The sequence below is a fragment of the Cajanus cajan genome, chromosome 2 (assembly GCF_000230855.2).
Source record: "Cajanus cajan strain Asha chromosome 2, NIPB_CcT2T_4, whole genome shotgun sequence".
NCBI classification, from domain to species: domain Eukaryota; kingdom Viridiplantae; phylum Streptophyta; class Magnoliopsida; order Fabales; family Fabaceae; genus Cajanus; species Cajanus cajan.
Genome location: NC_138518.1, coordinates 80,749,994 through 80,765,543, shown reverse-complemented (window position 1 = coordinate 80,765,543; position 15,550 = coordinate 80,749,994). Strand labels below are relative to the sequence as shown.

Below are 15,550 nucleotides of genomic sequence, written 5' to 3'. Positions count from 1 at the left end.
AAGGGCAAGAGAACAGCATATTCAAATGCATAGCCCTTCAGCCACTTTCACCAACAGGTCAATGTGCCACCAGGAAAAAAAAAATATATTATTATATGAGTTAATTACTTATACACTGTCAATATAAATTTTTTTATACTGACAACCAATCATATCTTTTAATAATATATTTCAGTTGCTCATTTAATAAAATAAAAATAAAATAAAATAATTTAAAAGATATGATTGATTACTAGTGTAAAAAATTTTATACTAACAGTGTATGGATGATTAACTCTTATTATATTAATGTTATGTTGGGAAAATAATTTAAATTACCTGACAGTACATCACAAATCACGAACAGTTAACGTGACAATAATTATTTCTGGCTTTGATCATCAGTAAACAGAATACAAGTTGTACATTATGTACCCAAAAATGCAAAAATATATGATTCACGTAAACCAAAAATCTAACCTGCACTGGTGCTTATTACAATTCAATCAAAAATGAATTCAACTTCCTACCTAGAAATTTATGGAATTATCAGTCCCAACAATGAATGACAAAAAATGCAAAACTTCATCAAACTCTAAATGACAAAAAGTATATTTCTATCTATCCATTAAGTACCATCTGGAGCTGCTGGCAACTGTATTAACCGTGTGAAACCAAGTTCCTATGAAGACCGCTGGAATAAAAACAACATGCTTATTTTCACTTAATATACATATCTTACATTCCTGCCTGCCACTCTGAATACAGGTGAGAAGAAAGACTTCGAGGTGAATTGAGGATCAAAATAACCAGACATTCATTCAATCGTCTTATCAAATCACTGCATCCATGATCAACTAATTTGTCGTTGTTTTAATACATCCCCTTGAAAACAGGATTTGTACGGCAAATGCTTGCTCCATACTCGTCATATTCTTCCTTTGTATGACAAGACTGCACATTGGACCAGAAATTGTCAAACTTAGACTTGTTTTGCATTGAGATTTATGGGAAGGTTTAAAGGAACATTAAGAAATTATGGACACTGACTAGTGACTAGTACAATGACATTATCACAACTTCATAAGAAAACATCACAGTCCACTGTCATGTTTTGTATTTCTAAACTTAGCAAACAATACCATGTATTTTGTTATCAAGTATGCAATCATAAATTTATTTAACCATTTGGCAAAGCGTACAAAATCCTGATTATCAATGCCAGACAAAGAGGAATAGACAACCAACTACAGATGTCACACTGACAGCCACCCACGTGGGTGCCGGGGCTGCTGAACATGGTGGAATGTTAGGATCAAATTGTAAGGTATGTGACTTAATTCCATATTTAAAGTATGGGACTCTAGTGTGGGGTTCACAAGGTTTTGAGTTCTACAACTGTTAGCTCCTTTGTCGTGGTTCTCCCAAAATTCTTGTCATTAGTACACAAAATTAGTGATTATGGCATGCAGCACCTAACCTCCTAACCTCCCAAAAAAATGTGAGAAATGCTTACCGCAAAAAATTCAGGTGTTGATGCAAGCACTGATCCTCCAAACCAAACTGCAAATCTCTGGATGGGATGGCTGACTACATTTACCTCCACTGGCTGCGACTGTAGGCTCCAAATAAACAAAAAAGTAAATGCCAGGCCAAAACAATAAATATATTAATGTGACAATTTTGTCCATGCAAGTGTGGTGAAAGGCAGGCTGGGGGTGGACCCACTAAGCAGGGATAGGAATAAACCAAGGCATACCATGCTTTGAATATATAGGTTGGACCTGTTCGACAAAATTAAAGCATAAACTTAACCTATTATTTATCATAGACTTTTTTTATAGGTCTGACTTAAACTTTTTAAAGTCAGGTTTGACCTATTAGCCTATTTAAAAACCAATTTAAATTATTAATGTTAATTAGGCTAATAAACTTAATTTTAAAAAATAAATAAAATTATTTTAAAAATATAGTTTACTTAATATTATTAAAATTTAAATTTTAAAAGAAATATAGGAAAAAAATTGAATTATTTTCTATTGAAAGAATAATTTATGTGTAATCATGTATGTTGATCTACACTAATGCATAGGTCGTAAACTTATAAGCCTATAATAAAAAAAAAATTGTATAAAAAAATATTTTCAATATTGATAATTTATTTATTTTTAAATTCATTTGTTTATTTATATTTTTAATAATATATATATATATATATATATTAATTTTTATTATATTATATAAATAAATAGACTCATCTATCGGGCCTATTAGACTTTTCTATAAGTCTAAGCCCGACTCTTTTATGTAAATAGTTTTTTTAAAAATCTAAATTTGACTTTTTTATTAAACAGGTCAGATTAGATCAAACTTTAAAGAGATCACGCCATAATTCTCTTTTTAAGGTCTGACCTATTCTCATCCCTACTAGTAAGTAATGTGACTAAACCAATTGGCAGCCAACACATACCTATTTTTAATGGAAAATAATTACATGACAAGGATTTTGTAATTATTTAATATAACATAATGATGTATTGATTGTTGATTGGTTAAGGCCATACGACTAGTGCAAGCAAGGTTTATATAAAGAATTTCCCATCTGTGTACGCAAGAGAGGGAGAAAATGATCAATTTAAAGATGGTTTAAAGGTAACTATTAACTCTTACTTTTATCTCCCCATTTAAGCGCGCTTCAGATGAAAGGACACGAGCATCCACTATTTTTCTTATATCACGCTGCATCCTCCTGTGAAAATCCTTGAACATGGTTGAACCTCCAGACAACACTATATTCTGAAATAAAAAAACACAAAATAGGCAAGAGGTAAAGAATTGAATCATTAGGAACATGTAAAATTGTAAACTGAAGGGCTTGAAATTTATGTTCTCAGAAAGTAAATATCATGGCTGGGTTGGGGGAATGACATAGCATTTGACACTAACGTATTCCACCTGGCCAACAACAAAAAATGCCCCAAGCTTAACATTGAGCCTAAAAAACTCCCTAATTTTATCATAGGTGACTGTCCAGAGTGCACTAAAATTTAAAAACACTCTTGAGGCTTATCTATATACATGTCAATAGGTAAAGGTACACCTTGTATAATGATCTTCTTGTGTCAATTGGTGCAGACTGAATGCACTTGTCTATTATAACTGGCAAAGGGGTGGTAAAGTCGCTGCTGTATATCTCAGGATTAAAGAAAATCTGCAGAAATCATAGGTAAAACAAAGAGATATGTTAATATGACTGATCCTGTTAAGATTTGTTGAGTTCTAGGATTTTAGGTGGGGAATGCAAAAAGGAGATAATAAAGAATCAAAATAATATATGATTGATATTATCATTATGATTTAATGAGGTGAATACAAAAGACAACCGAATAGCCTAGTTATACTTAAACATAGAATCATACTCCTTATTAAATAAAGTAACAAATTATAAAATATAAAAGAATAATAAATCCTAAAAAATCATCTAGAGTACTCTAAATACGCTATTAGCTCCACAATTACACCAAGGCACTACAACATTTTCAATAATTCTTCAGTAGTTTAAGGAACAAACTCAAGTCTAGTTATAGCCAAGAAATAACAAGACTCTTAGAGATAGAGACTACTTGATCAGTTCATCCCAAGTTCAAACCCCAACCAGTCTACACTGCTGGCACTTAAGCTTCCCTTGCCCCTTCCCACACTAGTTACTGGACCAATTTTATAACCCAAAAAGGAATAGGAAAAAATTCTGACCTTCTAAAGAAAAGGTTCAGAGCAAGGCAAAATGAATAATATCACAAATTTTTTTACCATCTTCCCACATAGCCCCCTCTATTTCAGTAAGATATAACACTAGTGTTAGAATAGTGGATTAAGCCTAACTCAACCCTACAAAACCGGCTTGTAAGGTGAGGGTTGCTTTCCACTTATATACTATTCAATTGCCTAATCTCTAGTCGATGTGGGACTTGGGTTTTTCCCAATACACCCCCTCACGTCCAGCACTATTGGGCTTGGTACGTGGATAAATGGTGGGTGGCCCTTTTTAATGATCTAGGATAGGCGGGACTTGGGTTTTTTCCCAATACACCCCCTCATGCCTATGGCACATGCATCAATGGTGGGTGGCCCATTTAAAGTGGATCTAAATGGCTCTGATACCATGTTAGAATAGTGGATTAAGCCTAACTCAACCCTACAAAACCGGCTTGTAAGGTGAGGGTTGCTTTCCACTTATATACTATTCAATTGCCTAATCTCTAGTCGATGTGGGACTTGGGTTTTTCCCAATAACTAGGAAGTCAAGAACTAATAGAGGATATGTTAAGTTAATTCATTAGTTCATGAGATAGGTACAGGTATTCACAAGAAAAATATCATACTAAAAATAGGTTTTAAACAACTAGATATAAAATATCTCCAATCCGGAGGTCCCCTATGACAGATTTAGGTATCATAATAGAGAAAATCTAAAGAGCATCCATAGAACAAACCTCAGGGCCAAGAAATCGTTCATAGCCAATATCACACGAATATGGTGCTCCTGTCTTTGGTTTAATGCCTTTCCACTGTTTGACATACTTGGCTGGTTCTTTGTCATGCTTATTAAACTCCTGAGAGAAATTGAGCTATTGTTATGTAGGAAAACTTATAAGTTCAAAAGATAACTTTAGATACATCCCTTGATTCGGAAAAAAAAAAAAAAAAATTTAAAGTATAAACAATTGGCAGAGGCACACCACAAACCCCTCAAATGATTCTGCCAAAGAACTATTGAACAAAAGATAACCTTCACAATGTCAGAGCAGGTGTAGCAATGCATTTCCTTCACTTTCCGTGCCACTTCAAAAGAGTCTTCTGGTGGTATATTCTCTCCTCTTTCCTGCTCCAAGCAATGCCAACACAAGACAGTTAATGAATCTGGCTAAGCAAAATGCAGATTGACAATTGGATATGGATCATTACAATCTCAGTCAGTTCAACAAAAACTTATAGCTGAATACACAAACAAATTCCGTACTCAATCATGATATAAGTAAATTTCACTTCTATGTATTAACTACTAAAAAATGTAACAATAATACTATCAAAAGTACGTCACAGCCTGTTCATCCATAATTAGCGTTTATTCTTAATTAACAAGAGGATAACAGATATTCAAATAAGGAAACAATACCAGCACAACAAACTTTTAATTTTATTCCACAAGGATTTCCTACCCGCATAAGCTGCTGCACAAAAAGAGTAGCATCCTTTCCAGAAATAGGAATCGATTTGATGCTACTACCAATTACATAGCCATCTGCAACGGGTACAACATGGGCAGCCCCATCTCCAATATCCACTACAACTCCTGTCATCTCGCACTAAGAAGAATTTCAGGTCAGCCTAAAGGGAAAATATTCATAAAATTAGAGATATAATAAGAAATAAAATTTCTTGATAGCTCCTGTGGTATTATTATCATGTTCAAGTATAATAATGCATAACCAACTTAACATTTTATATTGAACATAATGAGGGAAGATGATAAGCTATGATATGATTATGCGCTAGTAATAATGCAAAACCACCACAACAGATGATATTCTACAGTACGGTTCACTTTTGATTTCAAGTGAAAGAATCCAAAAGTGTCAAATTGCAGGGGCTGATGAAACACCCTTCACATTTTTGTGTTTAGATAACTACCGAACTTGTTGCAGCTAAGGCCATATAAAATATGTAAAGCATTCAAGATTAATCATCCAAACTCAATTCTCTATAAAACATAATTCCCAATCCTATTCGCATGTACCAATTACCAACCTTAGAGGTTGTGTAGCCAGCTGCAAGAGCAAGCACAGAATTCACAGCAATGTAAAGTCCAGGGACGTTAAAAGTCTCAAACATGATTTCCCCAGTATACTCACGACTCTCAGGCGCGGTCAATGGACTCTCAGTCAAGAGAAAATAGTGATCCTCTGGATCACACCTCAAATAGTTGAATATGCACTGCTGCCAAAATCGCTCCATGGCATCCCAATTCTCAATCTGGCCCTGCTGAATCGGATAGTTGAGATTGTATGTGCTGCTAGTTCGATACTTAGCAAGCGCCTCATCCCCGATGAAGAAATCAAGATCCGCGATAACCCCAGCATTGTGCTGGGTCACCCAATTGCCTTTGGAAGTGCTCCTAGATTGATTCAGAAACGACTCATTAACTGCAACAACTGTCGGTAATATAAAACATGGCTCAACATTACCAGCAAACCCCATCTTCGTATACCTGCAAAAACAAAAAAACACAATTTTCCAAATTCAGGACAAACCCAATTCACATCAATCAATATTACAGACAATTCTAGCCACAAAACTAAGAAAACCACATTGGGGCATTTCAACAAACACACGGTGTCCTCATATTGATGCAGAGGAAAAAAAAAACACCACGTAAGGCGTGGAAGAGAAAGTGGGTGATAGAAATTAAGGAAAAGGGTACCCGGAGCCATTATCGATGACTACAGCTGGACGAGACATAGAGGGATCCATGAGAAAGTGCAAAAAGATGGTGAACGTGGAAAGTGGATCCGCGAGTGAGATCCGAATCGGAGAGTGAGTGTGAGGCAGAGGATCATGGTCGTGAAGAGCGCAACAAGGGGGAAGAAGAAGGTAAATAATAATATGATGGCGACACTAACAGATAGTTTGGTCCCAAGTGAAAAGAGAAATGGGAAGGGTTGGTGATTGCAACAGCCATTTGAATTCAAGTGAAAAATGCAGGTCCCATTAACATGATCATCATTCTCTTCCTTTCCCAAACATCGTACCCTTCCCTCTTTCTCTTTCTCTTTCTCTTTCTCTTTCTTTTATTATAATTTTTTTAGGTTTGTATGTGAATGCACGGCATCACCGCAAATTGATTTGTGTCGTTTGTCGTTTGTGCGACTGCCAACAAATGGGACTATGGGAGTGTTATTTGAAGGACCCACCCAAACTGGAATATTAAAATAGATTCATTTCTTTCTTACACGCCAACTTTTTTCTTTCCTACTGTTGTTTGCTTCCTAGTTTTAATTTAAATAAATATAAATTAAAACTAAATCTTTTAACCTTAATATCTATTCTTATCTTGAATTATTAATATAATGGAGCCATAGAAATTGTCAAACTATGTGTCCTGACCAAAAAATATATATAAAAACTATATTGTTTAAAAATAAATATTCTTAGTTTTCACAAACTTCACTTTGCACCCAAATTTGTATTAGCATGTCTGACATGTAGCAAATTAAAGCAATGAAAAGAAAATAATAATGTGCAACAAAATGTTATGTAAATTGGATTGGTCTACCTATTTAATTTTTAAGCAAAAATTAAGAATGATATAATTTTATATTGTATGTTAGTGATCTAATTTTATCCCTTGGATTAATAGGAGATGCAGATTATTATTATGATGTATCTTTTGCACAAAAGAGGCAATCAAATATAAATTGCATGCATCAAAAGATGATGGGTGAATAATTTGTAACAGTAGAGGCACACGGGTGGGATCGCCCGTAGCAACGAAGGCGCGACATGAGCGCGATTGCGAATAATGCCAACTGTCACATTTTTCCCCTTCATATTCAAATTCATGTCATCGCTTCATCTCTAATTTGTTTGTTCTGAATCTCATGCTATTAACTATTAAGGTTGCCATGGTGGTGGTGGCAATTGGCAAATGTGATGATCGATGAAGTTCGATTGTAGCACCTTCTTTTTTATATGAACGATAATTATTTATAAAAATATTATGAGAAATTTTTTAAATTATATAACTTATATTACTAAAGTAATAAGAGATAAATAAAATATAAACTTATTTATTACACATACCTATAATTACAAGTTATAACTATTAGCATTTTATATCATAATTGTCTAGAAAATACAAATAATACATATACTATGTTAAAAGAAATAAAAAATTTTAAATAATATATCAATATTAACTAGATAGTATAAAATAAATAAACAAGATAAGATTTGGAACATCCCACAAAATAATTATAATTATATTTTTTTTAGCAATTATATATATGTCTTAAAAATAAACTACTGTATTACATATATATATTTATATTGTATTATTTATATAATAAAATTGTAAATAATTAATATATATATATATATATATATATATATGAGTATATATTTTTAAGAACCCAAACATAAAATAAAACATAATAAAATATTAATATTTTATTAAAAATATTATCCCATATCTGTTCAACTTAACTAAAAATTTAAAATGTTATATCGACAATACAGTGAAATGAAGTAAATAGAAAGTAATAATTTAGTGTAGAGAATCTATATTATTTATATATGTACGTTATTTTCATTTAACCAATACTAATTCTTGAACATGATAGACTACCTATTACATATACAAAATATTATGGAACCACTAAAATTGACATAGATAAATAAATTTAAGTTTGATTTTTATTATAATTTTTTTATTTATTAAAATTACATTCACGATAGCAGAACCTAAGATGTTCATGCTAATAGAGCTTTATTAATTTCTTATTGTGGATTTGTCGCTATTATTATGCACTGACAAAAGAAAAGTTAAAAAATATTAACAGGTTTTATTAATTATTCAAAGTGAAGTATTTGTAGTGTTCTGTCAATTCCTACTGAAGTAGACACATGTACTAATATTTTCCATGAATGAATGACAACATCATTTAAATAATCATATCATTAATAAAAATATAATTGTTTTCATATTGTTTGTTGTACGGGTTACTACTAGTTTAATACATTCCAATACATTTTGATAACTAAATTACGAAACTCTGTACCAAAAAAAAAAAATTACGAAACAATTTCTAATTAACAAAACTGAATTCCAGAATATAATTTCAATAGTGTATTAAATACATCTCAAAAACTAAATTCTAGAACATATAACAATTCTCAAAATTAAATTTAAGAATTTAATTTCTAAAATGAAGAATATTTTTAGAATATTTTTTTTTTTTACTACCAATGAGAGGAGAGAGTACCAATTGTAATTCCCGAAAACAATAATGTCTGAAGTCTGAACCAATTCGATACACGGCTCTTACACTCCAATCTTATGGTACCTACGACCCAAATTCTTTGTATTTTTTTTTGGCCCAAAGTTCAAATAAATCCGTGTAGCCAAAACAATGTATATTTAATCTGAAGTTTTTTTTTTAAAATTATAAATGTTTTGATATAAAATAATTTTTTTGGATTAAAATTTATTAAAAAAATTTAAAATTTAAGTATTTGTGAAATTTTTTGATATAAAATTTCAAGTTCTTTCAAAAAAAAAAAAAGAGTAAGAATTTAAAAATTTTGTTTTTCTTTTTTCTCCTACTTTCCTCTTTTCTCTTTCAAAGTCAACATAAAAAAATATTAATAATTTTTTAAATCATTAAATATTCAAATTATTTTTTAATTATTAAATATTATTTAATAATTTTTAATTTTGTTAGTTTTATAAAATTAATATCTATAAAATGACTAAGAGTTTAATTTTTATTTATGATAGAAATTAAATTGCTTTGTTCAAACTAAAAATTTAAAAATTTTGAATTTTGAATTAAAAAATAAAATAAAATATTTAAAAAATGATAAAAGTATAAATAAAAATAATTCAAATTCTAAAGAATTTAATTTTCTTAAACTTTTAAAATTTTTCATTCAAATATAGTACTGTTCCGGCCAAGGGGGTCTAAGGGTCTTCTCCTAGGTCAACATTCTCAAGACAGAGCATTCAAGTGTGTAATCTGCTTTCCTAACTATAGGATTTTAGGTCTTACTCTTATACCTTCTTGTTCATGAGCCTCGTGAGTCCAGAGATTTTCATGATCGTTTTTATTTGAAAATATTTTGTTATTAAAGATGGGATTTCCTCTTGATATCATCGCCATTATTAAAGGCCCCATCCTGCGTTCCTCATTGGGCTATTATCTTGGATATGGCGTCTCGGGGTTTGCATGTTGGGGATTTCGGCTCATCTTAGATCCCTAAGCGCCCTATGCCTTAACGACATATCGGTATTATATCGATAGGCCTTGTAGAAGTCTAACAAATGTTTCTCAAGTATGATATCGGAAAAATACCTAATTAGAAGGTCAGATCAGATTCTGACCAAAACGATACACTTACCTTCTAACCCGAGGCCTGTAAGGCATAGATGCTCAGTTAATAATGATATCGGAAAAATATCTAGTTAAAGAGTCCGATCGAATTCTGACCCAGAGAGTATAAATACAATATCAAGTAGCCAGAGCCAAACATATTAATCTAAAGAAAATAAAATTTCTGGTAGCGATAAGTGATTCACGCTGCGTCGGAACATCACACGATGATTGAGAACATGTCACTTTACTCTAATTCTGTTGATGATTTAAAATGTCAATTTCTCTTGTATAGACCCATGCCAGACCGTTTTAGAACTACCTTACTAGTTACTAGTGTTAAAAATGGGTTTTATTCCCTTAAAATATCAAAAATCAATTTTAGTCCCTTCAATTTGTTTTTAATATTTTCATTCATTAATTTGAAAATACAAGCTTTCAGTTCTCACAGTACTTTTAGATAGCGCTTCAAATCGACTATAAAATATCAGAACTTTAAGAATTACAATACAATTTTAAGTTAAAATGACTAAAATAAGACAAATAATTACGGAGATTAAAATTGAACTTATAGTGTGTTTAAATAAAACAAATAGAAACTTAAGAAATTAAATTTTTTTAAGACTTGAGTTTCTTGAATTTTAATTATCTTCATTCATATGTTAAAATATCAAGTAAATAGCATTTTTATCCTTTAAAGATAGAAGTATTATATTATCACTCTCCTATTATATTAATTTAGAGTATTTAACTTAACATCACTAAAGAATAATCATCATAAGATTTTAAAACACATTTTTAATTTAATTATTCATAAAAATATACTTTTAAGTAAAATATATTTTAAAAACATTTTTAGTTCATTGTGATTAAAAAATTATAAAATATATGATAAAATTTAAATTAATTTATTAAAATTATAGAAAAATAAAGCTATAAAATAAATTATATATATGTGTATATATATATATATATTAGATTTTGTAATAATTATATTTTATTTAATGATAAGTTTTTAATATAAAAATATTTATTTAATATACATATTTTAATATTATATTAATTAAATATAATAATTAATACTTTATCATAAACACTAGTTTATTAATTTACATATCATAAAATATTTAATTAGAAGCATCAATTAAATAATATGTTAATACTAATTATATATTACCTTTATTATATGTAATAATACTATATATAATAAAAATATTATTTTACTTAAATATTTATATAAAAATATTATATTAACTATATTTATTAAATATTATTTTAATAATTGTCTTCGATTTTATTATACTTGTATATTTAGATATTTTTATTTTGACATATAACTTTAAAATATTTTATAAAGTTAATAATGACTTTTTAAAAATTATAATTAATGTAGCAAAAATTATTAAAGAAATGAAAATAATAATTAAATATGTAAATTAAGAGATAAATTATTAAAGTGTAACACATTTAAATTTTTAATGAAGAAAATGCTTATTTTAGCATAAGAAGAGAAAGTAGTGTAATATTTCAATTTGTGGGAGAATGTTAGTGTAAAGGGTATTTTAGTAATAAAAAAATTGAAACTGAAGTTAATGGAAATTTTTTTAAAAAATGGATAAAGTATTACCTATTACAATCTATAGAGAGATGAAACTGTATTTTTTAACTTAAGAGAAAAAAGTTGTGTAACATTCATATCTTTCATGATAGGGAAGTATAATTTATTCAAAAATATATTTATAAAGAAATAACGTACATTCCTCAAGCATCATCTTGGTTAACACCTAATTAATCACGCCAAGACCTATAAGAATTTATTTAATTTCTAAACAAAATCTGATGTGTGTTTATTCTTCGATATATTATTTATAATAATATATAAAAAGAGATATCCGCTTTCATTTTTTTATATTTATATTCTAAAATACCAACTTAAATTAAATATTTATTTTTTGCGGAGCATTGAGAGCATATACAAAATAAAATTACTTTTTAAAAAATAGTAACAACTAACTTATTTTATAAAAAAAAAAAACACATAAACACGGAGTGTTCTTTCATGACCAATGAAAAAGAAAGGCTATGTACACTTTTAATCATAAATTGGAATTTTAAAAATTATACATGATTCAAAAATTCACCTCAAGCTTACTGATTTATAAAAATTAACAAATATAAAATTAGCGATCTATGAATTTATAAGGAGTACGTATATAGTCAAAATGTTGATACGCATGAATTGATAATTCAAAGGAGTTAATTTATAAAAAAAAATTAAAGTGACCTATATGATATTTAATGAAGATACATATGGTAACACTCAAAAAAAATATTATTGTAAATATAATATATATATATATAGGAATAAACTTATTTAATATATATATTATACATAATTTTAATATTAATTTTGAGTAAAATTTAATAATATATATTATATATCTTTATAGTATATGTAAAAATATCTTTTAGTATTAAATATATGTGTCATTATAGAATATGTATTATTATATGAAATTTTTTTTTTAGTATTTGTGTTTTAGTGTAATAGGAAAAGAATTGAGAGGGGAGACAGTGTTATGGTTTAGGGCAGCCACGTGTGAATAAAATACCTAACTATGCAGTCTTTGAAAGTGCCGAGGAGTTTATACTTCCGATTCCAACTTCACTACGAATTAAATATTCCCCAGTTGCTTAGCTTCAGCTAATGTAATAAACGGAATCGAAATCAAAGGTATTTTATTGACACTTTTTTTTCTTAACTCGCTCATACATTTTTTTTATAATAAAATTACGACAGTTCAATAAATGTTATATCTCAAATACAGTGATTTTAAAAATAGTAAAAGGAATACCTAAATCATTGTCTCCCCTTAATTTTAACGGGAAGAACTTATTTTAATATGGTAAAAAAGTCTAATATACTTGAGAGTTGAGATTAAAAATAGTTTGCAAATAAATCATTTCTTTAATTCATTAAGATGTATTTTTGAGACCAAATCATAATTATCACGAGCATCGACAATATATCAAATTCCTTTATTCTTATTCTCAACTCATGGTGCATTCATGGCCAACGTATATGTCATGAAATTGGAAGGTATGTTAGAGGTACGTACTATAATTATAAAGCAAATACGTTGTTCGGAGTAACAATGACTAGCATGTTAGATGCGGTTGCACAATGTTGGATGCCAATGACACGAGAGTAATAATATTGACCTTTAACGTGGTTTGAATAGGACGACACCAAACCACCCTAATGGAGGGAAGAACCCAATTAGGAAGAGGTTGATTTACTCACAGATTATGCTTGCCACCCTTCTTTAAAAAAAATGAAAGGGGGTGGTGGGGAGCAAAGGTAATGTCATTTTCAGTACCTTTTCGTGGCCACATCAAAAAGGCTTTTATTCAACGAATGGCAGAAAGGGAGTGAAGTCATAGTGGACCCTGCATATAAATATGTGTATACCAAATGGGGAACACAACAATCTAACACGTACCAAACTCTCGTAAACATTATCAATTACAAAACTTTCTACTTTTTATAATGTTTATTAATTAGCGTAGTAGAAATATTTATTATTTTTATCTAAGTTTAACCTAGATTAAGTGTTTGTTTGCTTCCGCGATAAGAACCAACGAATATTAGTTTAGAGTTGGTTAAATTTGATTTTGCCTTTTTTTTAACCACTTACCTGACAGAAATATTAGAGCCATATATTAGTGCAAGGCAACGTACGTATAACCAGTAGTTTGTCTAGTAAAAAGATCTTTTTAATGTAATTCATAATTTCTTAAGAAATATATACTTGCATAAAAGTTTATTATAAAAAAATGTTACAACTTATAATAGATCGATCAAGAAACTTAACATACAAGTGACGTGTCTCTTTTTGTCATACGTGTTTTGGATATGGTAGCATCCAAGTATATATATGATAATATATACTGGTTCAAAAGTAAAAGTATAAATTGGAAAGGAGAGATAGATGGAAGAGAAGGGTGCTTGGAATGGACAAAGGTTAGGCAAGCAAGGACAATGAAAGATGTGGAAGAGAGTGACAACATCATGCAAAGAATCAAATGGTCAGAAGAAAAGTGTTTTGAATTAAGATTGTGGAGACTCAGTCATGAAACAGTGAGGTTAGGACAACTTGGGAAGTCTCGCGTTCCACTTCCGCTACAGATTCCAAACCCAACTCGACACAATCTTCAAAACTATCGTAGGCCATAATTCTTGCAATATCTTATGGGATTCATTAATTATGTATTGACAGACTGTTGCCATACAACCACTTTCTATTTTAATAATTAATTATACTTCAACTGGCGAACTTAGTTTGATTCCTTCTTTGGTTTCTGCCAAGCACCATATGGCTTCAAGCCCCACACATACATATATATATATATATATATATATATATATATATATATGTTCCGGTATAGGAGACTGCCGCCGAAGAACCCTTAGCGATATCAAGCTAAAAGAACTTGACAGCAGTCTTGACCTAGAACATTTGATGAAAGTAACCTACTTTCTTAGACCTAATCATTGCTATATATAATGGTGTAGCGTTACATACATGAATCACACACTCCTCTTTATGATCTCATAAATCACGTCCCATTGTGGACTCGTAACTCCCGGTATTTATTACCGTTCTCACAGATTGTGAGATCTTATTGATTGTCTGAGTGAGCCAGTGAATCTTCCCATATTTGGGCCCCTATTATGGGCCGGCATTTTTTCGATGTGCCTCGGGTCGGCCAATGGGAGACCACCACGGTACATAGCCCTCCATGCTCAAGCACTAAAGTGCGAAGAGCATGTTGGGTCGGTATTGCGTAGGCTTGGTTTGATCGGTTTTTGGGGGACCTCCATGGTACATTTTGTCGATGTGTCTCGGGTCGGCCAATGGGAGACCACCACGGTACATAGCCCTCCATGCTCAAGCACTAAAGTGCGAAGAGCATGTTGGGTCGGTATTGCGTAGATTCGGTTTGATCGGTTTTTGGGGGACCTCCATGATGCATTTTTTCGATGTGCCTCGGATCGGCCAATGGAAGACCACCACGGTAGAATATATAATTACATATAAATGATTCATATATATTCGTAATGTCGTATATATATACCAGATGCATGCATGTAAAATAAATTTGTGCAGATCAGGAAATTAATCAATGCGTGTAGGGTTTTACTTACCCTGTACATGTGGAGTATATGGTAAAAATTTCAAAACTACGTCGTACCTAATTATTTTAAAACTTACCTAGAAATGTGATACAATTAATTCATATGATGCGAATAAGAAAAAAATATATAAAAAAAACAGTTATACATATAACATATGCAACATAAAGGGAAGTTGTTGGCAGTAGGAGAAATGGAGTGAAACCTCATACCACATTCAAATGAG

The 15,550-nt window shown here is 30.5% G+C and overlaps 1 protein-coding gene across 1 annotated transcript; it reads right to left on the bottom strand.

Moving 5' to 3' along the window:
- Positions 1–352: 352 nt before the first annotated feature.
- LOC109799746 (actin-related protein 3) lies at positions 353–6,889 on the bottom strand. The gene is made up of 9 exons (XM_020360365.3): positions 6,461–6,889; positions 5,788–6,247; positions 5,199–5,345; positions 4,769–4,861; positions 4,473–4,592; positions 3,080–3,190; positions 2,650–2,775; positions 1,496–1,594; positions 353–933 (listed from the first exon to the last, which is right to left on the bottom strand). Exons 1-9 carry the CDS (start codon positions 6,508–6,510, stop codon positions 853–855), a joined length of 1,287 nt encoding a protein of 428 aa, XP_020215954.1. The 5' UTR covers positions 6,511–6,889; the 3' UTR covers positions 353–852.
- Positions 6,890–15,550: the final 8,661 nt, after the last annotated feature.